The sequence below is a fragment of the Desmodus rotundus genome, chromosome 2 (assembly GCF_022682495.2).
Source record: "Desmodus rotundus isolate HL8 chromosome 2, HLdesRot8A.1, whole genome shotgun sequence".
NCBI classification, from domain to species: domain Eukaryota; kingdom Metazoa; phylum Chordata; class Mammalia; order Chiroptera; family Phyllostomidae; genus Desmodus; species Desmodus rotundus.
Window position 1 is genome coordinate 59,518,020 of NC_071388.1, and position 24,614 is coordinate 59,542,633.

The 24,614-nt window shown below is 46.6% G+C and overlaps 1 protein-coding gene and 1 pseudogene across 8 annotated transcripts in view; both read left to right on the forward strand.

Annotated features, from left to right (window-relative positions):
• The first annotated feature begins 206 nt into the window (after positions 1–206).
• LOC112310113 (U1 spliceosomal RNA) lies at positions 207–359 on the forward strand (annotated as a pseudogene).
• Positions 360–11,259: 10,900 nt separating this feature from the next.
• Positions 11,260–24,614, forward strand: part of MED12L (mediator complex subunit 12L) — a 313,958-nt gene continuing 300,603 nt past the window's right edge. For 7 of the 8 annotated variants that reach the window (XR_011650864.1, XM_045199938.3, XM_071220599.1 and 4 more), the window contains exons 1-2: positions 11,260–11,348; positions 12,700–12,927. Coding sequence is in view for 7 of the 8 variants with exons in the window: in XM_045199938.3 (XP_045055873.2) it covers positions 12,829–12,927 (99 nt within the window). In the remaining variant the exon portion in view is untranslated. Of the gene's footprint in view, positions 11,349–11,798; positions 11,868–12,699; positions 12,928–24,614 lie in introns of those variants that run through there. The other variant, XM_053918249.2, reaches the window with a different exon arrangement.

The following is a 24,614-nucleotide window of genomic DNA, read 5'->3' on the forward strand; positions in this document are numbered from 1 at the left end:
GCATTCCAGTCAAGAAAGGGTAATGCCTGCATCAGAAAAGCAAAAACATTCTCAGATTCTCTGGTCAAGTTAAGCTTATGTCTGATTGGCTAGAGGCATGCCACATGGCCACTCTTTAATGAAGGGGAATCTAAGAAGGTAGGCATACTTAGCCAGCATATTGCACATCAGAAAATAGAATTTTGTTAGGTAGAAAGGAAAGGGATATATTTACCTGGCAGGGGAGATACCATGATCACGAAGGTGGTTTTCCCAGGGCGAGGCTTATCTGGATGTGCTGACCCCTGCGATTTCCCCAAATGTGGGAAACTTGACTGCATAATTTGTGGTGTGGGGGACTGCGTTCCCATTCTCCCCTAAAAAGAAACAAAGGAAAGGGATAAAGATGTGAGGCAGAGAACAAGCAGTGTCTGCCATAGTGTCTCCCCACTCCCCCACATTGTATTTCCACTGTTTTGTTTAAGACCCACTTCATATGTGCATTGGCAAGTGGCAAAAAGCTCACTGTTCCATAGGACAAGCCAGTTGCTTGCCCACTATCCCCAAGCCTTGATCAGTCTGGGTGATGCCCAGGTGGGTTGCCTGTCCAGCACATGGCCACTCAGGTGCTCACCTTCCTTTCCTCTTCAGTGATTTTTCTCTCCACTCAGTCATCCACTCCCACAGACACTCCCTGGGTATCGTCACTACTTGTAATGCTGCTCCTCCTAAATTACTAACACCAGTACTCCTCTGCTTGACTGTGACCTTCCCTTCTTCCAGGGGAAGGAATGCAAAAAGAAGGACCATTGTCACTGCCTGTCCTCTGCTATGCCCTAGTCCCTCAACCTTTACCTTTCTATCTGGCATAGATTTCATGAGCAGTATTTCTATACTCCCTTCTCTGCCCCGTATTTCTCCACTCCCATCCCCCTTAGACTCTCTTGTCCCTCTGTTGCCTCCACTTGTCTAAGTTCTATACCTGGATGAACCCAATGGTCTGTTTCACTGTGCCTGTATCCAAGCTGATTATTACCTAATGAGGCAGACTGATTCCATTGTAAGTTCAAGGTCATTAACTTCCAACAGGTCCTCACACTATACAAAACACTACAGTTCTGTTTTTCATTTTCCTATTTCACACAGTGGCTGTGGAAACCTTTCTCCTTTTTTCAAGCCTACAATCTCTATTCTTAGACTATTAAATAAAAAATAGGGGCTTTAACATAGGAACACTGTTATTTAATCTCCTGAGTATTTCTGCACTTATCCTGTGGGTCCTTGTCTCCTGTTCCAGTAGCAGAACTTTCCCACCTCCCATCTCCCATCTAGAAAGAATCCCTGTCTGCCCTCCAGGAAGCTCACACTATCTACTATTTTTTTCCTAGTTGAATATTCAATCTTTCCTTCTTACCCAAACCGTTCAGATTTTATTTATACATTTCACATTTCTGTCATTAAAAAACCCCCCAAAACTATCACAATCCACTTTCAGTTATTACCTGATCTCTCTTCCCACCTACACAGGTCAAATTCTGGAGAGAGCTGTCTGTATTTTTCTGAACTTCGGTATACCCTAACCTCAATCCATACCATTCTGCCTTTCAGTCTTACCATCAGCTTCCCCTGGAATTGTGGATTACTCTCATACTAAAACCCAGGATTTCAGTATTTCTCTTAATTGACCATTCTCTACTTCTTTGAAACACTGTCTTCTGACTTACGTGATTTAACTTTCTCCTGGCTTTCTTTCCACCTCTGCAGCTGTTCCTTTATTGCCTCCTTTGCAAACTCTAATTGGCCAGTAAGTTATGGAGATCCTCAAGACTTGTTTCAGTCATCTTTCCTTCTTCACTTCATACTGTCTTCCTAAGTGCCCATGATCTCAACTTCATAACTTCAGTCTAGACTTCTCTGAGCTCCATAACTTCTAATTTTCTTTCAACTTAACATATTTTCTTGTATAAAATTCTTGACTGTGTAAAAGTCAAATGTATTAATTATCTATTGCTGAGTAACAAAGCAAAACTTAGCATTTAAAACCACAAACATTTATTATCTCATAGTTTCTGTGGGTCAGGAGTCCAGGTGTGGTGGAGCGAGAGCCCCTGGCTGAGTCTCTCAGGAGGCTGCAAACAACATGCTGGCCAGGGCTGTGGCCATCTGAGGGCTCCAGTGGGGGGGGGCACTGCCAAGCCCACTCAGGTGACTGTCGGTGGGTGTCAGCTCTGCAAGGCTGTTGCCGGGAGACATCAGTTTCTTACCACAGGGGCTCTTCACAGGGCTAGGTTCCTGGAGGCTTGCTCCTCCAGAGCAAGGGAGGATTCAGAAGGGCTGGTGGTCGGGAGAGGAAGATGAAAGGCAAAAATTTCTTTATAACCTAGTCGCAGAAGTAACATTTCATTATTTTTGTTTTATTCAATTCATTAAAAGCAAAACATAAACTCACACAAGGGGAACAAGCTATATAAGGATGTAAATACCAAGAGTTAGGAATCATCAGGAGTCATTTGAGAGGCCACCTACAACATCATCTCACATCATTATGTCCAAAATTAAACTTTTGCTCTACCGACCCCACCACCCCATCTCGGAAACATGGTTCTCCTTCCAGTTTCTCTTTTTCGGTGACTGATACCACCATAGTTCCTGTTCTGGAACCTAGAAACCTAGGAGTTATTCTGAGCTATCTTGTCAATCTCATCCCTCCATATCATGACCAAATTCTGCCAGTTTATTTCTCAAATATCACCTATCTGCTCATTTATCTTCACCACTACTACCATTATCAGTCTAATAGAAGCAAACATCATTTCCTGCTTAGATTTGCTATTGCCTACTAACAAGTCCTCTCTCATCAACTCTGACGACTTCCCCTCCAATACACATTCTGTGATGCAGACAAAGTGATTTCTTCACCATATAAATCTGATTGTGACACCTTTTGCTTAAAATCATGAAATGGTTTCTCATTCCCTATTGGACAAAGACTCCTCAATAACCTATACTGTTCTACATGGTCTGGTCCCTCTCTCCCTTCCAGCCTCACCTCACACATAGCTCCTTTTCACTCCTTTATCCAGGCATGCTGGCTTTCTTTCAGTCCTACTAGCCACAGGGTCTTTGCATAGGCTGTTTCTGCTCAGAACATTCTTTCCTCCTTTTTGCATACTTTTGATTTATTTTTTAGATCTCAGCTCAAGCATTGCTTCTATAAGGAATCCCCTTTCTAGAACCTCAGAGATTCATGCCCTTCTTCTTGAAGCTTGTCACAGTTGCAATTTTATACTAGTTTGTGTGATTGATTGTCTCTTCTATGTTCTGTAAGTGCCATTAACTGAGAGTTATAGAACTGCTGTAACCCCAGCCTTTAAAGTACCTGGTACTTAATAGATGCTCAATAAACCTCTGTTAAGCAAATGGAATTTCTTGACCATAACTCTCGCCAAATGGATGCAGGTCTACTTGCTTGACCTGGTGGGAATCACTGGGCCAGTATGTAATTAAATTTTGCCTGCTTGCTCAGAATCCTGGAGTGCTCTGGACTCCAGATCCAGAGAGGTCTCACTACATACTTAAGGGATGAACTGCCCCAGACCACTGATCTCAGCATCCAAGTGTACTTAATTGACCTTTGTATCCAGTTAAAGTCAAAGCATCACAGGGTACCAGGCCATACATTCTTGATTACTGGACCTGGCTTGGCATGATTTGCTCTGAATGTGCTATCCAGGCTTGTTGGAAAAGGGGGCATCTATTTCCTTCTTTCATCATTAGGAGAGAGCAATTATGAGTCCGCTGTGGCACATATAGCTACTTCCTTCTTTCCTTGGAAATGCCACAATCTGCTGGTAATGGAGGATGCTGGCTTTGCCTCAGCGCCTTGTAAGAATGGGAAAGCCAGGCTCTGCTAGGACTATGATGTCTCACTGTGGTACACATATGGGAATGCTTCTTACCCCTGCTCCTCTCCACGATTGTCTTCCACCACACTGAGCCGCAGCTTTCCAAGGCTCCACCTCTGGGGCACCTGCACTCTTATTTAAGTACAAGAGGCAGTGGAGCGTATGCCTACCACAGAGCTCCAAATGCTCAGGAATGGACTTTAAGAAAGTGGGGGTTAAAGCATCTCTGGATGATGGCTTAATTGACTCCCCAAACTGGGACCACATGAGCCCCATCCCTTTAGCACATTGTAAGAAAACCTCGACTTTAAGACTGAGGAGTTTAAACTTGATACTGGGTTGTACAAAACGTCTGTTTAGTTTTTTCTGTAAGATAAAAGACTCATTTTTTATTTTCACTAACAGCTTTATTGAGTTAGATATTCTGAATATGCCGGCTACCTCCCACATGGCAGAACGTTGATTGTTCTCAATGTCTCTCTCGATTTGATCGCTATCAACTTCAGCTGGTCTATCTGACTGTGGAGCATCGTCCAGAGACAAATGTCCAGCAAACTGCTTTTGACATGTTCAATCAGTCACAGCACCTTCTCTGTACACCGCACAATTTTTGTGTGTGTTTCAGTTGTGTTTTTACCTTTCTTGAAAGGGTAAAACATAATATGCCAAAAATGTTGCATATTTTCTTCCATCTTCAATATTAAAATGGCTGCACAAAAATTCACAGATTTTAATAAGGTTTTTTTAATATGCACGCTGATGTGACAGCTGTCACAATACAATCTAACAAAATTGTTTTGAATGAAGTTAAAGACAACTGAGTGCTAGTAGAGCCATCTTACGGGAAAAACCAAATGAACTTTTTGGCCAACCAAGGACTTAGCAAAGAGTTTGCAGCAAGAAATAAAATTTAGGAAAAAATCTATCTGATAACCTTATGCATTATATTTCAAAAAGATAAGTAACTGGGGCAGGGAAACAAGTTGGGGTATAAAGACAATCCAAAGCAAGAAAAGTTGCAGGCCTGGACTAGAGCTGTAGCTGAGAGATTATTAAGGACTGGATGAACCCGAAAGAGCTGGGCCAGAACGATCCAATAGGGCTTAAGTGTGGATGAAGATATAAAATGATTCTACGTTGGAGAGTAGGGAGATGTCTGCCCTCTGTTTGCTGTAGCATGCATATGCACTGAGAGTGCCCAGATCCCCCTGTCTCCCACTTTTACCGTAACTGTGGAATACTTCCCATTCACAGGGACTGACTGATCTCAACTCCTCCAGGCTCCCTTGCTGATCTGACACACTTCTCCATCTTCATTTGCAACACTCTCTGAGACTTAATTTTATATTCACTCTGCAGCTCCATATACCACAACTGTAGCCAAGAGGTATTCTCCCTTCTCTCCTAACCCCTGGAACTGTAGCCACCTGGTCCTGCCCTGCTCGCAGGACACAGGGGCCAGCTGGGGGGGGTACGGTGACAAGCAAGGGAGACATTAAGTTAGGGCATCTTGAGTTTGAGGAGACAGAGGAATCCCCTTATTGCAGCAGCAAATGGTGGCTGGAGAGGCTGTGAACAGCCTGGACTGGAGTGGGAGGTGGGAGTAGAGACTGTCTGGGTAAGTCTGAGAGCAGAGAGGGAGAAGAGCTGAGGATTAAGTTTACTTCCAGTGGGGGAGGCAGAAGGGGAGGCCTAAACCACTGCTTTTATCAAATAATTTGTGGTCAGTTCTAGATCAGTCAAGCTCTGGTTTTCCTGTTCGAAGGTTTAGCAGGAATTCTAATTCTCTTTTCTTCCATCCTCTTGCTGAGCGTTTTGGTTGACTGATAGCATCTCTGCCAGAGGGTGAGCAGAAGAAATGAAAGAAGATGAAAGTCGAATTGGTAAATTTTACTTTTTGTTAACAGCTCTGGGAAAGCACAGTGGTGAGAATGTTAGGCAATGGTTTAACAATATTAGTAAAAAATGCTATTATAAACAGGACTCACGTGATCGATTTGTGCCCTACTATTCCCCAAATGCTACTGAGATGAAAGAGTTGGCAGCATTGTTTTTTTATTGCTTATAATTTAAACTTTAGATTTAGCAAGCCATAGATACCAAACTGTCTTTTGTATGTCCCACAGACAGGGGAAATGCATTTTTATGTAAAATTTGATCCTGTTACATTTAGTTTATCATTTTAATCTGTCAAGATATTTTGTGTAATATCAAGGACTCTGCCATTCAAGTTCTTTTTCATGCTTTCCTGTTCTGTGTGAAAAGAAATAATCCTCTGAGAACTGAAATATTTCATAATTAATAAATATAAGATTAACTTTCATCAGATATAACCCATCCTAACAGATGATGATGACTAGAATCTTGACTAGTTAACAGTAAGAAAAAGGTCAGCTACTAATATGTAACTGAACACAAATTAATCAATCCCCCCCACCCCCCAAATCTGAGGCCAGGCCTGGTTAGCAGAGGCCTCCTTATAATAGGGATCCCACTCCCACTGGGAGCCAGCAGCCTCTCAGGGGAGCTGCTCCGCTGGGGCTGTGACAGCAGGCTACGCACAAAGGGGTGAGTCTGCCGCAGCTCCAGCAGAGTGATGTCACTGAAAATGTGGACCCAGATTTTTCTAGAGTCCAGAAGTGACTATGCCAGCTCAAGAAAACAAGCCTAAAAAACAGGTTTGTGAGCCACCAGGAACCTCCGGTGATAGGACGTAACCAACAAAGACATTGGATAGGAACAACCTGTCCATGTATCCACCAAAAGGACCGGCAAGCAGAGGTGTGGCATCTGTCCCATTCCTGTCACGTGGGAGGTGAGTTCTGTGGGGCAGTCTGAGCACACAATCCTTGGAGACTCTCCAGTTCCCTTTGCTTTAATTTTATGCTCACCCAGAAAGCTTCTGCTCACTAATTTGATTTTACAAGGAACTTTAAAACTAGCAAGGGGGTGATCTGAATAAGGGGATATGCTGATTTCAGTCGGTGGAAAGGCCAGTTCCTTTGTATCAATAAATTAGCATTTTGGTTTTCTACAGAACTCTTTCTTGAGTTTGTTTAGCATTTGTCTGCCTTATAGAGCTTTGAACGGCTCTGAGTAGGCTGAATAGGTAACCGGCCAGTAGGCCTTCTTTTTGTAAATGCAGCAGGCACTGTTTCCTTGGTGAATACGATTAAATCGTTAGCCTAGTCATGGGCTCAGGTTGGTAATTCAAAATTATCTTATCACACCCTTTGATTTATTTATTTATTTATTTATTTATTTATTTATTTTAGTCCCAGACTTTTCCTTCCATGTTCCTGACCCCCTCACATTTCCATCTGTCTAGCAACTAATTGCTTTTTGGGTACCACTGTCTCCCCGATTTGACGTCACTTTTCTTCTTCAACATTCTTTTGTTTTGTTTCTTTCTTTACTTTTTGTTGTTTTAATTTGGAAACTCACCTGCTTCCTCAGTGATCTTACTGAGATCCCATACGTCACAGGCTCACCAGGAGTGAAACAAATATCCTTTTAGAGCTGGGCTGACCGATATGATAGCCACTAGCCATGTGTGACTTTTGAATACATAAAATGTGGCTGAAATGAGATGTGCTGTAAGTGTAAAATTCACACTAGATTTCGAAGACAGTATCAAAAAAGAATGTAAAATATGAATATATTACAAAACTGAGCACGTTAAAATGACAATATTTTGCTATATTAGGTTAAACAAATGTATTACTAAATAGATTTCACCTATTTCTTTTTACTTTTTTAATGTGGCTACTAGAAAACCTAAACCTACATATTTGGCTAACAGTATAATTATATTGTCAGTACTGTTTTAGAGTGTCTTAATGTGGGTATTCTTTACAGTTCTATAAGTAGCTTAAAGACTATATTAAAAACTCCATTTGATTGGACCATCCAAAGTTAATCTACCATTTCTTTTTCTCTATTTTGACCCACCTTCTCAAGTCATTTTCATTTTTCCTTTTGTTTAAAAGCTAAATGGAAGGAGAAATTTTCTTTTTCGATTCAGAAGTAGGCACAAGATAAATACATTTAAATGTGATAGGGACATAAGGAAAACGGAAAGTAAACCACACTGCCTGTAGAAAAGCTGTTAACAAAACACACTGACATATACACCTGGACAAGCATCAGTTCCATGGGGAAACACAGCCACTTTAATTACTTTACCTATGGGCCCTGCACTAAGAATTGTTTCTTTCCACTTGAGTGGAAGCATGCTCGATGCCAGGTTAAGCTGTTGGGAGTTTTGCTTCTTTTATACCAGGCCTGTCTTCTGAGGCTCACTTTTATGTGTTACTAAATGATAATTTATATGTGTAGTACACTGACAATGGTGAGTCTAGGTTAGAGGGTCAGAGGGATCTAGGTTTTATCCTGGCTTGTGTCAGTTACTTTACCTCTAGAACTTCATCTGCCAATCTGTAAAATAGAGATAAGACCATTCTTCCTTTTCTGATGGGGAAACACCCTGCCTTTGCTCCTAGCCTTTCTCCACTCTCATCTTTTGAAATCTGCTCTGCAAATACAATTGAGTCTCTGCGTTTGGCCAAAGAAATTGTATTCCTCACCGCAAGTCTTGTGAAAAGAGCTTTGAGAAGACAACTGGCCTGGGCATGTGACATATGTCTACTGACCCAGGCTGGAGAACGCTCAAAATGAAGAAGTGTGGCTTGCAGAATGCATCCATGGTGGGCAAGGAGATTAGGCTGGTGAGAAGATGCCTGCACTGGAGTATGTGTGGACAAAGGACATCGGTGTGTTTCCCGCAGACCAAACACAGGGAGAGAAAGCTGGCCATGAACCTTCTTAAAGGGACTTTGCCAAAGAGCACAAAAAGAAGTCTCAACTACAAGGGGACTCCTTGCAGAATTCTGAAGACTGGGGCTTGCAGAGGGAGCATAATGAGCTAGGGAGGCTACTGAGTGGTCTTTGAGGAGCCCTGGGATATGACCCAAGAAAAAGGGTCAGTTTTTAAATACTTATCAGCTCACAAAAGCAGCCCTCGAGAGTTAGCTTCATATTTGGAGGATAATGTTCCATATGTTTAAAATGGTTTATAATTCGTCCTTCTCCGGCCACATTTCAACCCCCTTCTCACATCAGCTGTACAAAAGTTCCTCAGGTGAGTGAACTTGTTGCTTCTTGCTAGGCTGAGGTCTAGGCTAGAACCTGTCTGGGAAGCCTGTGTTTTTCCCTGAGTAATCCTGTTCCATGCAAACAGTTCCCAGGCTCAGGGAGGGGGGCTGCCATTAGCCTGGTAATGATAAGATGCCCCTTATAGGGACAGTAGTAAATGAGACTCACATTATTCAATAAGAAATTGTGGTCATCAGCTGTGTTAACCAGCACCATGATGAGAAATTGAAGCACAGAATAGAACACTGCGGCTTCCACGTTAAGCCCACCATGTCAACCGGCTTTAGTCAGCTTAAAGACTAACTCAGAAGTGGAAGAAGGAGAGCACGAGGGTAAGGTAGGGATACGGAAACAGGACTTTTTTGTGTGGCACATTTGAATGCATGCCAATAAATAATGAGGTGTTAAAAGAGGAGAATGCAAAATAAGTGCTAAGGGGACTGAAAGAAAGGATCATCCTGCACCTCAAGAGTTTGGGGTGGGCTTCAAATAGTCCAGACTCTAAGGACTGCCCTCAGGTGGCTATCCAAAAGTGAAAGCCTGGGAATTCCTCATTTGGAAATAAGAGTGAGAGGTAACTGGGGCCAGGGGTTAAGGAGAAACAACAGGATTGGTAGGTGGGGGGCGCATTGTGATTGTGAAGAGTGCAAATACCGGTATGAGGGAGCACAATGCCCATCAGAGGCCCACGTACTGAAAGAATGACTTTTGAGGAATTAAGTGATATTCGAGCGTATTAAAGCATGCACGCTCTCTTTTTTAAATATTGAGAGGGCCAAAGAATCCATGCCAGACTGTCACGAAACAAGGGAAGGAATTAAAGTTAAGAAGGGGAAACAATAGGGGGAGAGCTGACCCTTTCCCTTTTTCCCCAAACCCTAGAGACACATTATTCACACATTTTGATTTTAAAATAAACTTTTTATGGTTAGCTAAGGTTTTGAGCAATTCAACAGCTTTTCCTTTGTGGAGGCCAGTTGGGGAGGTGTTTGCCTGGGTATACAGGGGACGAATTCAGGTTACATCTCCCATCAGGCTGGGATATCAGCACAAGGCATCCCCGCAGTACTAGTGATCTATCCATTCACACACCTACGCACCCACCCACCCACTCATCTTCCGTCCCTTCCAGCAAACAAACATGTTTCTGAGTGCCTACCATGTGTGCGGGTCCATACTCTACCCGGGCTAATACATAACACTGCTCTCTCCAGTGTGTGTCACCGTATTGGGGGTGGAGAATGTAAAACAAGCATGGCAAAACTTTGATAACTGTCACAGCTGGGAGATGAGTAATTAGGGGTTCATTATAGCATTTCTTCTGCTTTTTGGTATGTTTGATAATTTCCTAATAAAGTTAGATAACTGTCCTTTTCCTCAAGCAAGGAAGCTGGATTTAATAGATGCCTATGTGATAGGGCAAGTTCAGCTCGGAAGTTACACTTATCTTCCCCCAAGGTACTAGGGGAAGATAAGTCCTTGGGGCAGGGTGCAGAAGATGCACAGGAAATGCCTCCTGGTTGACGGTAACAGTTCTCTGTAAGTACTTGCTCACATTGAGTAAAGCCCAAAACTATAGGTGTGACTTGGCGCTGCTTTGGGAGGTGCTATTAAGTCAAGGTCAGGAGTGAGGAAGTAGCCTCTGCTACATTCCAGGGCCTTATCTAATCTTTCCTTCCTTCCCCTTTACTTAAAGTCAGCAGTGGTAAGTAGATATTCAGAGTTGGCCAACATCTTCTGAGCACTTACTATGTGCTAGGCGTTATACAGTCTTTGGATTAGATTCCACTCACTTGTCTTACTGAGGATAGATCTAGGAGCGGAGAAATTCCTCAAGGTGCGGGGAACATGACACACTCAGGCAAGGGCAGGTGAGGAACCCTGTCCCTCCAATTCAAGTCCTGTTGAATAGGTCAGAGACTTCGGATCAGGCCACGTGGTGTTGAGCAAGTCACTGGGCCTCCCTGAGCTGACTCAGTTTCTCTATCTGTAAAAAGGGTACAGTATAACCTAATAAGGTTTCTTTGAAGGATCACAGACCTTTACTGTCAAGATCCTGGCACCAAGCGAGGGCTCCGTAAGTGGCAGCCATCATTCTTGGCCAAGTGCAGGCGCATCCTCCCGGGCGCGCCTCCCGCGGGCGTCCCTCGGGACTGGACGGACCCGCCCCCGCAGCTCTGGTCGCGTAGTGCTGGCGGCAGGTGGCCCAGCGTCTCGGTGCCCACGTTCCGAAGCGGGGAGTGCCGGCGGGTTGGAGGACTAAGCTCTCCCCAGGAAGATCTCCTCCCTCCCCCCACACGCCTGGCGCAGGTGAGATTTGCGGCTCAGGCCGCCGGGACGGCGACTTTAGGAAAAGTCGAGGCAGACGGCACTGCCTGCGGCGGGGAGAGGGGTCCTGGGGGTGCCCTTTCCTTCCCCCAGTTTCGCCGCTGGGCCGGTCCCGGTGCCCGGGCCCGCGGGCTGCGCGCTCTGCGGCCGCGAAAACCCGGAGAGGCGGATCGCGGCGCGCTCGCAGCCAACTCCTCCGCGGTCCGGCCGCGGCGCTGGGCATGCTCAGTGCGGCCGGCGCGCCGCCGTCCGCCAACTCGGAAGCTCGCGCTCCCGGGCCGTGGGGGCGAGAGCGCCGGCGGCGAGCCGGCGTTGCCCGCCGCCCCCAGACAGTGGCAAACTTCTCGGCGTTCCCCGGGCTCGCTAGGACGATCCTGATACCCTACCAATAAAATCACTCAAACCTCCCCCCCCCCCCCGCCCTATCCCACCCCGAATAATGGAGGCTGCGGCCGCCTGAGTGCCGCCGCCGGCCCCTGCCCCCTAGCTGGGGACCAACAGGTAAACTGTTAGGCGGGTGGGGGAGGGTGGGAGGAGGAGCGGCGGTCGGGGGGAGGGCGGCGGCCTAGGGGAGACCGAGATGCCCGCGGGCAGGCTGCCCCCGTCGGCGCTCACCGCCCACCCTCCTCAACCCCCGTCCCCAGCCCCTGGAGGGGCAGCAAAGGGTTAAGCCGGCCCCGCGCCACCGTGAGCGCGGCCCCCACCAGCCGCCGCGACCGCCAGCTGCGCGACTCGGCGCCTGCCCGGAGCCGCCGATGCGCCACCGGAGCCCCGCGGGCGTCTAGGAAGCATCCGCCGCTTCCTCCTCGGCCGCATCTCTGCCTGCCCCATCCCCTCCAGGCCTCTTTCTGCCCCGGCGGGGTCTGCGCCCAGGTGGCGGGGGTGTGCGGGGCGCGCGGCGGCGGCGGAGGAACCCTGCCGGGGAAGAGGGGCGGGGGCGGGCCACTCCGCTCTCTCCGCCTGGGGCGGTAGGGCCACCCTAGCCTGGGGCTAGCACTTGGGCTACCAGCCCGGGCGCCGAGAAAAGTTTTTTTTTTTCCCTGTGCCCTTCCCCCACCCCCTGCCTCCGTCCGGCTGGGGTGGGTTTGGGTCCATTGGTGAAAAAAGTCACACGTTTCCAGCGGCTGCTCCTCCCCCGGGGGACACGGTTGGGGGAACTGGAGGCAGACGCCGCGAAGGACCCGGCGGACCTCCAGCCCCTCCGCCGCCGCCGCAGGAGCGCTGCGTCCTGGGGCTCCCGAGCAGCCGGGTGCCCGCCGAAGGCTGCCCCCATCAGTGCGTGTCTGCGTGCCTGGCAGCGGCAGCATCCAACCTGCTTTATTCCTTCCTGCAGCGCCACAGCGAGCGAGCGGGCGAGGAGGGGGAGAGAGGGAGTCTGTCTGCAAAGTGCTGCTCCCTGGTGCTCAGAGGCGGCTGCTCCAGCTCCAACTCTCATTCATTTCGCCGGTTAACATGAGAGATCATGGCCGCCTTCGGGCTTCTCAGCTATGAGCAGAGACCGCTGAAACGCCCCCGGCTCGGGCCGCCCGACGTCTACCCGCAGGACCCCAAACAGAAGGAGGTAAGGGCGCCGGCGGCCTCCCAGGCAACCGGAGCCGCGCTCCGCAGCGCTGACCCGGGGCCAAGTTGGCCCAGCGGGCAACGGCGGCGCTGCGGGGGAAGGGTCGGGCAGGGGACTGGCGACGGGGGCCCGGCTGGGGGCTGGGGACTGGGGGACCCCGGGCGGCAGAAGCCGAGCGGCTGTCAGTTCCCGCGCCCCATAGGGGCGCTTGCTCTTCGGGTGTAGGGTCGCTTCTCAGTTAGCGGGCCTTGCACGACAGAGCTGGGCGCCTCATCGGGTTCTTCTTTGCCGTAACCTTTCAGCTCGCTCTCCCCTGCTTCTGCGTGCTTTATTTTCCTTCCCGCCGCATCGGTAAATCGTCGTAAACTTTTTGGAAGATTTTGGAATGAGGTGCATCCGACACAGATCTTGGGTTTTGCGCTAGCGGAGCAGGGACGGGGTGTGTGTGGGGGGGAGGGGGGCCTTTTCTGTTCATAATTTTCAGTTGGGAGTGAAGTCATTTTTATCGAGGTGATAAATATTTAGTTCTTTGAAGGTACTACTTTCCTTATCCCTTTTCCCCTTAAAGATCAATATTACAGGGAAACGCCGATTTCATCCCTAGAGGCGATTGGCTTAATTGCTGGAGGCTGTTTTGTATATGTAAAACTCGTCGGGTTAGGTCCCGGGATTTCTTATATGTTTGAATGAAATTTAATTGTAGAAATCAGTGATTCGTGCCCTAGTACACTATCTTCAATGGCTAGAGTAACCATGGTATTTTGTAGCCATGTATATGTTTGTCAGTAGTTAACAAGTAATTATGTAACAACTCTCTTGTTATAATGATCACCTTTCGCTACACAATTTGTCCAGGGATTTGCCTTTTTTTTTTTTTTTTTTTTTTTTTTTTAGATCACCAGCTACCCAGCTCTGCTTTTCTGAGTTTTCCAGTTGCAGCCCACCCATCCTCTGTTTTTTTTTTAGCTAAACCGAAAGTGAGCACGTTTCAGAACTTCTCTTTCTGGGAATGTGAAAACCCTCTATTAAAAGTTTACAGGCTGACTGACAGGACAGAAAAGGCTCTGTAAAGAAGGAGGTGGGGGAAGGGGTCCTTAAGACTTCCTTTCGAAAAATGTATCTAATAATAGAGAAAGAATGGTCTGGTCCAACTGTTTTGTTAATAATGTTTCTGAAACAAGGAGTGAAAACTTCTTTTAGAGGTTTAGCACATTAGATACGTTTGGGCATCCACAGAGTAATTCAGATTGAACTGGGAAGGTTTTACAGGTGGCTTTCAGCTGAGGCTTAACATGATGAAAGGAGTTTGATGAGGTTTTTTAGATTTCTTTCCCACCCATTTTCTATTTTCCTTCCTGACTGAGAATAAAGTTAATTGCCAAGGACTGGAAATAACAGGAGAAGGACCAAGTGTAAAGAAAGTTAATAACTTAAAAGATTAGTGGCAGAAAATTCTTGGGAGTTTTGTTTGGGACAGGTACATTGATACGTTGATTGGCTGATCTTTATTATCTTGTAATGAATGTCCTGCTACATTTTTCTGGAGGGCACCATAATTGATGATAGCATCTTCCTAGTTAAGGGGGTGGTGGCCTGTGATGCCATGTGGACATTTATTCTCAGGTCGAAACTCATTCAGGATTGAGGCCCCTATGATTTTGGAAAAAAATAGTTTGGGACTTTTGGGATCTTACAACATTTTATGGAATTCTAAAACTGGGAGGGACCTTAAAGTCTACTTTTTATAACTTTTGACAAAGTGAAACGGAAGCCCAGGAAAGGGGATCTGATTTAATCAAGGCATGCGGTGAACAAGCAGAGGAGTTGGACCATTAAACCAGTATTTATATCAGGACCAAAACTGTGTTAAGGATGATTTATGCTAAATTATGTTGTTCTGATGTTACTCCTTTTCTCCCCAAGTCAGTCACATTTTGTCTCTCTGGAGCGGAGTCAGAGTTATGTGTGACAATAGCCAAATTTGAGTACAGTACGGAACAGTGCTTCGCTGTTCTTGGGTGGTGGTGTGGTGAGCAGTGTGCTTTTTACAAGCTTCAGTGATTTATGCATTGCCTCAGAATTTCTACCCTGCCTGGATCACCTGTTCTTTTATTCTAATGTTTTCTGTAATTAACTTTTAAGAATCTCTTTTATGTTTCACATATACACATGAGATCATGGATTTGATGTGATGCCTATATATTCAATATGTAAAACCTATAATTTATATCATGTATACATAGCTTTAAATTTTTATTTACTTGATATTACACACATACATGATTATGTGTATTAAAACACGACCATGGTATCAAAACCCTAAAAAGTTCACCTGTGCATCTAAGACCGTTGTTGTGTTCATCAGAGATATGCGCCCCATGTTGTGGAAAATGGTGTCTAACGGAGGAATTGCAGGCTTCCAGGTTGGACAGACCTGGGTAAGGATTCTGGTTCAGCCTCTTTGCAATTGTGTGGCCTTGGGCAAGACGCACAACTTCTCATTTGTAAATTAGGAGAACTGTGCTTTTCAGAAAAATTTGAGAACCTGGTACTAAATTAGCATTACATTTGTGTGAAAAAAAACCCGGTAGAAGGTATTCTTATTACTGTAGCTGTAACTTAATTGTTGTTGTTAACCAGTCCTAATAGTGTTCTGAAAGACACCTCCCAGGGGATAAGATGGGACCCGTGAATGCAGATCCCTTCCGGAAAAGTGTGGGAGGAGCAGAGAGCTGCAGGCTTTAACCTGCTGATGAGTTGATTATATTCATCGGAGAGTGTGCTGTGGATGTGCACTCCATGGGACTTTATCATACATTGTGTTATAGTGCTTTGTCCTCTGGAAACATAGACTGTTCTTCAGCCTTGAAAACAGGGAATCAGAAAACTAAGCGTCCCCATTGATTCCTTCTTTTCCGTCACACCCCATAATACATCTGTCAGGACATCTGGTCTAGTCCAGTTTCCAAATGTATTTCCAAGTGCATTCACTGCCCCTAAGTTTCACCAATATGCTTGACCTCCTTTCTGCTTCAGGCTGACTTTTTTCCTGCCCCAGGACTCATATGCCTGGACACTTGTCTGCCTCTCCACCTCCACTGTTCCACCTAGTGTTCTCACCTTAGCCTGTGGTTAGGAGGGTAGGGTAGGCTCTGGAGCCAGTCTGCCTGGGTTCAAAACCTGGCTCTGCTGTTCACATAGTCCTCTCCTCTCTATGCCTCAGTATCCCTTCCTGTAGAGTGGGGTTGGGAATGCTGTCCACTCCATCGTGCTGTTGGAAGTTTACGAGGATAGTACTTGTAAAGCACTTAGAATAGAGTCTGGAATGTGTTCAACACTCAAATACGTGCTGTTACAAACTCTTGTCAGGCCTGCCTCTTCTTCGTTAGTTAGGTCTCAGCCCGCTGAACTGCCTGAGAGGCCTCTCTAGAATAAGTATGTAACCTGTGACTATGGGTTTATTTGCGTGTTGCCAGCCCCCACTGAAAGGTCAGTTTCAAGGGTGAGCACCGTTCCAGGCATCACTGGAGCATCAGGCGTCTAGTGCCGTTAGTTCCTGGGATCCTTAGGGCATGACTACTTGGAAGTACAATGAAAGTGGGAATGAATGAGTAAAGAGAAAATCTGGTGCCTGAGGGGCATAGGGAAAGTCTGGGTTAGGGCAGAAATTATCTACCTCTACCTTAAAGGCTACAAGGCCGAAAGCTAAATTAAACTCTACATGTAGGAAGGAGGAGTTTTCCCTGGGGTGAGAGGAGGTCTAAACAGCTGAATAGTAAATATTTTCAGGAAATTAAATTAGTTACAAGAATAAGGTTGGGGCAGTAGTGAGATTGCCAGGGATCAGGAACCATACAGCCCCTCCACCAGCAGCTGCAGTCCGGGGCGAGGTGGGGCGGGGCGGGGGACGGTAGCCTGGTGTGCAGTGCAGGAGCTGCTTCAGGACAAGTTCCACGTGACTTGTCCTGGGGTGGGGTGGGAATGGGATGGTGCTGGCGGTGGCAGGGGGTGGCAGAGGCAGCAGTGGCAGGGGCGGCAGTGGTGGTCGTAGCTGGGTGTGGATAACCCAGAACCACTCTAGGGCTTTTTAAGAACAGATGGCTTGGTTTTTCAGATTCATAGGTTGAGGTGGGCTCCATCATTTGCATTTCTGACGAGATTCCAGGTGACCCCATGCTACTGGTTTGGGCCCCGCTTAAGAGAACTGTGACCTAGAGAGATGAAGGCATCCAGTTTGGCGGGTGCTAGAGAATCGTGCTGACACAGGTAGGGCAAAATTGGACATCTGTGTCTGGCTAAGTTGCGGTAGTTTGGTTTAGCACTCAACTTAGCCAGGGTTTGGTGGGCTTTTCCCAGAAGAAGTGTCCTCTCATCTCAGCTCTGAGGGAGTGAGTCAGGAAGTCTCAGCCCTCTCCATATTTTATTACACTTGGAGTAAAGTACAGACTCCTTACCTAGCCTACCAGTGGGGCGCCTGCTCACTTCCATAACCGCTGACTGTAGCCAGACCACCTGCCTTGGCGTTCTGGCTCCATCACTTACTGCCTGTTTGACTCAGACCTCACCTGTGGAAGGGGGTTCACACTTGTTTCTAACTCACGCCGTTGTTTGAAAGATAAAATGAGATTTGAACTATGCCTGGCACTCAGACCGTGCTCAGTGCAGGCCAGCTACTGTTAGCGTAATCACCTACTCCCCTCCCCCCCCCCCGCCCCCCCCCTCCCCCGCTGTTAAATGATCCCAGGGCTTCCCATTGTACTTACGACAACATCCACAAGACCCTGCCCTTTAGTATCTGGCCTCTGGACCTTGGAGGCACCCTTTCCTGACTTGCTCACACTCCTCCTGGTTGAGTGGTGGGACCACTGGTCCCCTCTGTTCTTCCCACAGGTCTAACTCTTTTGTGTCCAGGTCCTGGCACTCACTGTCGCTATAGTCATGTTTTCTGTCATTTGGCTCTTAGAGACTCCCACCCATGTTCCCTGCCCTGCTTGTTCATTATCTTGTGTTAGTGTGTTTTGTAGTGCTTGTCAGTGTTTGAGAGTCTGCCGTCAGGTTGCTTATTCATTCCCTGGCCTGCCTTCCACACTGGAATGCAGGCTTCATGAGAGCAGGGGCTGGTCTGTGGTGTCCTTGTTGTGAACGGCCGTGTGCCTGGGATTAGAGAATGTGTTCAGTATATGGTTGTGGAAAAAATTAATGAAATGCAGAAAGAACTCTTACTGAGCAGTTGTATTTGTAACATTTAACTGCCCCAATGCATATTTTATGTTGGCAAAGACTGTTCTTATTAGCATCCAAAACTCTTAAAACATTAAATGCTTATTTTAGAGACAGCTGGGGAGGTGGGGTGAGGGTAGGTGAACATTTGTTTCTTTACAATCTTTGAGCGGGAGGACGTTGATAAAGTTGCCTGGGAAGACAGGGTAGGTTGGCAAGTTGCCTGGGGGACCAAAAGACAGAGATGGTTCGGGCAAGAGCTTCCCCTGAGATTAATTGGCTCCATCAGAGACACCTGCCTGAATACCAGCGCTCCTGGAGGGGCTTCTGTGTGTTTAACTGTGGAGTCTCTGAGGCCAGAATCTGTGCATAGGAAGCACTGGGTCAGAGACCCTGCTGCTGCTTCCTGCTCACAGAAGGGTCGCTGCCCAAACTTTGTGGTCAAGGAGGAGGAACTGAGGTGACTGTCATTTCTCAGGGTCTGCCAGCACCTGCAGTGGAATCAAAGATGCCTGGGAAATAAGCCAGCCTGTGAGAAACACAAATATCATATGATCTCACTTATATGTGGAATCTAATGAACAAAATAAACTGGCTAACAAAATAGGAATAGAAAAGCAGATATAATGTCATACCTCCGCCCAGACCTGCTGAGTCAGAATTTCTGGGGAGGAGGCTGAGGAATTTGCATTTTAGACAAGCTTTCTAGGTGATGCCAAATCACAGTAAGTTTGAGAACCATTACTTTAGCTTGTCCCTTGATCTGTAAAGAACCTTGGGGCCACTCCCCCTTATTCCTACCTGCTCCTCACTATTTGATGTATTAGAATCTTTAGACAAATACACTGTTCAAAGTATTAGTACCTTTTGGTACTACAAAATAGTTTTGTTTTCTGTCAGCTGTGATGGTTTGTAGCAGAGCAGAATTCTGTGCCTTGGTCTTTAAATATCCACAGCTCCCTCCTGCATGCACTGGGCTAAACTGGGGCCCAGCGGAGCAGTTTGTCCCATGAGGATGTTCTTTAAACTTGTTCTGGGCTGCAGAGTTTTGTGTTTGACTCTGGATCTGGGTCTCGACTGGGCACTTTGGGGGCTCACGCAAAGCTGTTAATTTGGGGTACAGCCACCATCCTTCAGTCTTTTGGATATTTCACTTGGGCTGGCCGGCACCTGTGGAGATGAAAAGTGATCCTTTAGGAAGCCGGAGGACCAGGAGGTGAGGTCCGGACGGCAGACTGCATTGGCTGAGGACGAAGTAGGGGAGATGAGGGTGAAGGGTCACAGGGTTTTAGTAAACCAGTGCCTCTTGTGGGGGGTGTGCACGTAGATGTGCAAACAGAACAGAACTAGACTAGACGGAGTAAGTGGAAGTTGGAAACTCCAAGAATTGTAATGTATTTAATGAGCTTCTGAACTCCACTTGTGAGGCTTCTTTAAAAAAAAAATATATATATATTTATTTATTTTTTAAAAGAGGGGGGAAAAGAGGGAGAAAGAGAGGGAGAGAAGCATTGATTGGCTGTCTCTTGTAGGTACCACAGCTGGGATGTGCCCTGACCGGGAACTGAATCAATGACCTGTTGCTTTGTGGGATGACACACTGGTCAGGGCGGTCAGGGCGGCCAGGGCATGAGGCTTCTTGACTTGACTAGGCAGGAATTGGAGCAGTTGGAGGGAGCATAAGCAGAGTGAGTGTGATTAACAGTTCTCTTTAGTAGTGTTCTCTGAGCACTGCTGAGAGGAGCTGGTTGATGGAGCCTGGAGCGTGGAGCCTGGAGAAAAGCGGACCTGAGGCCTACGTGGGGAGGGCCAGAGGGAGAGGCCTGCCTCCTACACATTCCTCCCGGAGAAGGGAAGTGGAAACACTCAGATTTGTCTTTAGAGAATTTCTGACCCGGGGTGATGGCAACAACACAGTTCCTAGTAACAACCTCCAACCTATTTCTCTGTTTTGGGAAATTTACATAATAAAGAAAAATGTCGTTACGTTACAAAACAGCATGATTTCATAAAGAGGAGCTGGGTGGAAAAGGTGAAAAGGATTAAGGAAAAGACAAGAACACCCCCCTTATGCCCCGCCCCCCCACGAAAAACCCCCCACAAAACCCTTTATAGACAACAGCATGGTCATTACCAGAGGGAAATGGGAGTTTGGGGAGGCAGGAGAGCGTAAAGAGGGGTAAATGGTGATGGAAAGAGACATGACCTGAGGGTGGTGAGCACACAGTGCGGTGTACATACAGATGGTGTGTTACAGAACGGCACACCTGAAGCCTATGCAATTTAACTAACCAGTGTCACCCCAATAAGTTCAATGAAAAAATATACAGGGTGGGGTGTAAGTAGGTTTACAGTTGTGAGTAGGCGAAACATGCAAAAAAGAGTTTATTCTTGTGTTATTATTTATTAATTATTTTATTATATTCCGTAAGGCCAGTGGGAAACCTACTTCTGCCCCACCCTGTGTGTCTACATAATCTGGAAGGACTAGCACCCGCACACAGACAGTCGTTATCTTTTCAGGATGGGATCAGGGGTGATTTCCAATTTCTTTCTTGCACTGACCTGTATTCCAAGCTGTAACAGTAACCGTGTACTACTATTGCCATTGCGGGGAAGAGCTTAGAGAACAATTACTGACTGACTTCGGCTGAGTTGACAGGAATGGGCCGTTGTTGGCTCCACACCCAGCTAGAGCCTCTGTAGCTGACGCATGGGCAGAGGGGCTTTAAAGGATATAGGTATAGACACTTACGCACCTGATGCCGCCCAAGTGCGGTAAGGTTGGGGTGGGGGCTTTTGTGTGAGCATTTCAGCTCTGCTACTTGTGCTGTGTGATTTGCGGTGTTGTGTCCTTTTCCTCACCTGTGAGCTGGGAGAATACTACCGGATCCTCTAGAGTGTTTTAAATGTGAAGGCGCGTAGTGAGTTTAAATTATTACCAATTGTGAGGTATATATTCAGTGGTGTGCTGCAGGAGGCTTGTACCAGCTGAGTATTAAAATTTCAGGAGTTTTGTGGGCTGGTTAATATTATGTTGGTAGCTTGAAATCTGGCATAATGGGAGTATTTGCACTAAGGAAATTGGCAAATGGTACAAATCAGGGTTTTTATTTTCTTGGTGGTTTTTTATTTTTCCTCCATAGCCAGTCATAAAGCATTTGCCAGCACACCACACTTGTATGTCGCACACACTGGGCTGGCTGCTCCACTGTGATTCTTGTCCCAGGTGCCCCTTAACCGCTTCCTACAAAAAAGTTTTTTTAAAAAGCCAGATTCTCACTTTCCTAGCCTCTTGTGCATCTTGGAGCAAGCAGATGACTTAATTCTGTCTAATGACATTTAGTGAAAATTTACTATGGGACGTCTGGAGAAGAATTTTTTCCTCACTGAAAGGAGAGTGCTCTTAATGCCTGATAGCTCCTTAGTTTCCTGTCTTTGGATAAGTAGTAAGAAGATGTGATACCTGGAGCTAGGGCGCTTCTCTGTGATCATGAGGCAACAATCCCATGGATGAAAAGCCAACACAAGAGGAGGCGATTGAGTGGCTTTATGAAATTGTTAAAGCTCTTGAGCTGACCTTGGGAATGCTTCTCCCTAGACTTTTTGTTAAGTAAACAATAGATGTTCACATGGTTTAAGCTGTTGGACCAGCTGTCCATTTCTTGTAGCTGAAAGCATTCTAATGTTACGGTACTTCCCATTTAAATTTTGGCACCCTCAAATCATCACAGCACGAGCCCCCTTTTTCCGAGAATACACACCTCCAGAGCACTCTTACTCTCTGGCTTCATGAGTACACAGCAAGAGACACAGTGCCCATGGCATCCCATAGGCAGCATTGTGAACCCTGCCCCGTGCCTCTCAGATGCAGAGGGAAAGTGGAAACAGCTTCTTTATTTATTTCCACTTTTGGCAGAAAGAGGTTGGGTGGGAAGGGAGGGAGAGTCCTGTTCTTTTTTGTTTGGAGAGGGAGATTTTGTGGGTCTGTACCATCATAGGGGGAAACCAGGTATGTTTAGAGCTAAAATGAAGGTTAGAGATATTCTAACTTTGTCAGTCAATACAAAGGGAAACCGAGTCCCAGAGAGGTTAAAGTGGCGTGTTAAGGCAGATCTGGGCCAAGCATTCGTGTGCCCTGATTTGTTCTTGCATCTTGGCTTGGCCTCCCCTCTGTAAATAGCCTTTGCTTCTGGTGCACACCCTCATGTTGCCCTGGAATGAGAATTTCTTTGCATTTTGGGGCATCAGTGCCTCCATGAGAGCTGAGGACTGCTCAGCTCACCATTTGATTTTCTCAGGACTTGCTAGAATCTTGTGTGGTGTTTCCTGGGCAGAGGGAAGAATACTCGGAAAGGTCAGGTACTCTTGTCTTTGAGGTTTTGGATGGAATGTTCTAGTCCTGTCTCAGGCCTTTGGTGTAGGTAGCTCTGGCATGGCATTGGTGGGCTGTGTTCGTAGGGAATGTTCCTATTGACTTGCTTTTTATTGGCTGAAACACTCCTCTATTTATGGATAGATTTCTTGGAGATACAAACATACAAGCTGTACAGCTGCCCACTTCCAGGGAGCAACACTTGTATGTCCTTCTATATAAATGGCTCCTCCTGATGTGGGCAATGCTCTGGCCCTGAGAAAAGGAGAGGAAATTTAGCCCCTGGGTTTTGTTTTTTCATGCTTTGAGGGAAACATTACTATAATGTGCCTGCCAAGCAAATTTAGTCAACCAACATTATTGAGCACCTTGCAGGCCCTTTGCCTGCTGTGGCTTCGTGACCCCAGGGCCCAAGACTTTTTTTCTTTTTTATTGTATTTACTGCGCTTACATTGGTTAATAAAATTATATAGGTTTCAGGTATACAGTTGTATCATATGCCATTTGCATGTTGTACTGTGTGTTCACCACCCCAAGTCAAGTTGCCTTTCATCACCATTTATCCCCCCTTTTACCTTTTTCTCCCTCAACCCCTTTTCCATCTGGTAGTCACCATTCTGTTGTCTGTGTCTAAGAAGAATTTTGGGTTTGTTTGTTTATTTATTTATTTATTATTTTTTGCATAATCCCTTCACCTTTTCACCCAGCTCCTCACTCACCCTCCCCTCTGACAGCTGTCAGTCTGTTCTCCATCTATGAGCCTGTTTCTATTTTGTTTGTTAGTTTGTTTTGTTCATTAGATTCCACATATGAGTGAAATCATAAGGTACTTGTCTTCCTCTGACTGGCTTAACATATTTCACTTAGCATAATACTCTCCAGGTCCACCCATGCAGTTGCAAAGGGTAAGAGTTCCTTCTTTTTTACAGACGAGTAGTATTCCATAGTGTGAATGTACCACTGCTCTTTTATCCACTCATCCACTGAGGGACACTTGGGCTGCTTCCATATCTTGGCGATTGTAAATAATGGTGCAGTGAACACAGTGGGGCACATGTTTTTCCGAATTAGTGTTTTAGGTTTCTTCAGATATATTCCCAGATGTGGAATCCCTGGGTCATAAGGCAGTTACATTTTTAATTGTTTGAGTGAAGTCCATGTACTGCTGTCCACACTGGCTGCATCAGTCTACATTCCCACCAAGTGCCTGCTTTTGAGCACAGTGCCTGACCCATGCCTATGACTCAGGATTTCTTTTATGAATGAATGTAAGAATAAAGGAATGTTAGCATTGGATGTGGTCCTAGGCCTCTGAAGATTGCAATGTAGAGCAGTGGTTTCCATGTGAGGGAGGTGAATCCCATCCTCCCTCCCCCACCATGCTGTTACCATGTAGTTGGTAGAAGCCAGGGATGTTGCTAACACTCTCCAGTGCTCCGGACAGCCTCCCACAACAAAGGACTGTATGGCCTCAAATGTTATCAGGTCCAAGGTTGAAAAACCCTGGTGTAGAGGGAGTTACAGTCTTGAGTGAGGGATAGAATGCCGCACATCTTCTTCGAGAGGAGTGTACAAAGTGCTATGCCAGCAAGAGGGAGTGGCCCGTTTTTGGGCAGGACCTACCTGGAAGGGATTTTTGAGTCTGGGACTTGGAGGCTGTGTAGGAGTGGATGGGGCTGAGAAAGTGGGAGGAAATTCTGGGAAGAGGGCCCCGTGCGTGCAAAGGGTTACAGGCCCGAGGGACCAAGGGGGGTTGCTCTGTGCTGTGGTCCTGAGTCAAGGTGTGAGGTGTGCAGGTGTGGGGAGCTGGGTTGGGGCGGGAAAGAGGTGGGATTGAGCTCTGGGGACCTTGGTATGCTGTGTTGAGGCATTTGGGTATCATGGTGGAGGTGATGTGGTGCCGTTGAAGGCAATGAGATTTTAGATGACTGAGGGTCACAGTTCGAGGGGACAGTGGTTCTGAGGGTCATGCTGAGGCAGAGACTGACCAACTAGGTGGTCACTGACATTCCAGGCCTGGTGGTCTGGGTATTAGTTTCTGGTGGCTGCCATAACAAGTTACCACAGACTGGGAGGCTTGAATTTATTCTTT